Genomic DNA, 1,067 nt, shown 5'->3' on the forward strand with positions numbered 1-1,067 from the left:
CCGTAACATAAAAAAAATGGAAATAGTTATTTCAAAAGTTTATTTGCGTCTGATTGAAGCTTGCGGTCATCCATTGAAATTCTGGTTTATTTGTAATATTATTATTTCTGGTCGCAGCTCTAATACTTTTTTCGTGATCAGCATTCCCGAAACTATTTTTTAATCATTATTCTCATTTTATTGTGTCCCAAGTAACGTTATATCAATGCGATGGTAATAATTCAGAAAAAACAACACAAAAAATAAGTTAAATACTGATTTTTTATTTTTTCCCTACCCAACAGCCCTAACAACACCAGTAAAAAACAACAGTGAACGGCATTAACAAAGTGGAAACAACGAAAAAGGAAAAAACTAAATAATACAATACAATGAAATAAAAAACTAATATAAATAAGCCTGGGCAACAGCATCCGAAAACCAGATATGAGTTTGGTGTCACGTGTGTCAATGTCTCTTCCAAGTGCGCGTATCTCCAACAGTTGGCTGTTGATATCGTCGTGCAACCGCAGCAGCTCCTTTCGACTGTGGCTAGATGCTTGCTGCAATTCATGATGACGGTTGATGTGGGCGTCTAAGGTGTCGGTTGTTCTGTGAAAACGATCATGAAGTAGTTTCACTAACTCTTCGTAATTCTCTGCCGTGACGGTCAGGCCGTTAGCAAGTTGGAGAGCTTCGCCGGATAGGCATGATTTCAGATGGACAAATTTGGTGACATTGTCGAAGTCCTTTCTACGGTGCACTGCACCACCGAATTGGCCCCAAAATGCCTGAATTCGAGAATGTCCCCGCTGTAGGTTGGTAGCTTGGGGATCTGGACAATGGCGCTCATCGGCACACATTCACCTTGATGTTGCGTTGCGGTATTCTGTGACAAGTCCGGCTGCTGGCTGGAGTTCTTTAATCAGATCCATTTGCTTTACTTTGAAAACTGCGTAACTGTTGTCCAACATCTGATCGTAGATGGAAAGTGCCTTATTCCTTTCTCTGTCGAATATTTCTTCCTGTCTTGCTCGTTGCTAGTTGATGAATTTCTTCCTTCTTCTTTGATTGGACTGTTGTTAATT

At 40.2% G+C, this 1,067-nt stretch overlaps 1 protein-coding gene across 1 annotated transcript; it reads right to left on the reverse strand.

Annotated features, from left to right (window-relative positions):
- Positions 1 to 421: 421 nt before the first annotated feature.
- On the reverse strand, positions 422 to 842 carry Tsp_16069 (conserved hypothetical protein; the record flags this gene model as incomplete). The annotated part of the gene is made up of 1 exon (XM_003366513.1): positions 422 to 842. A coding segment is annotated over exon 1 (421 nt), but the record flags the coding sequence as incomplete, so codon positions are not given.
- Positions 843 to 1,067: the final 225 nt, after the last annotated feature.

Source organism: Trichinella spiralis (assembly GCF_000181795.1).
Source record: "Trichinella spiralis strain ISS 195 chromosome Unknown Scfld5879, whole genome shotgun sequence".
NCBI lineage: Eukaryota > Metazoa > Nematoda > Enoplea > Trichinellida > Trichinellidae > Trichinella > Trichinella spiralis.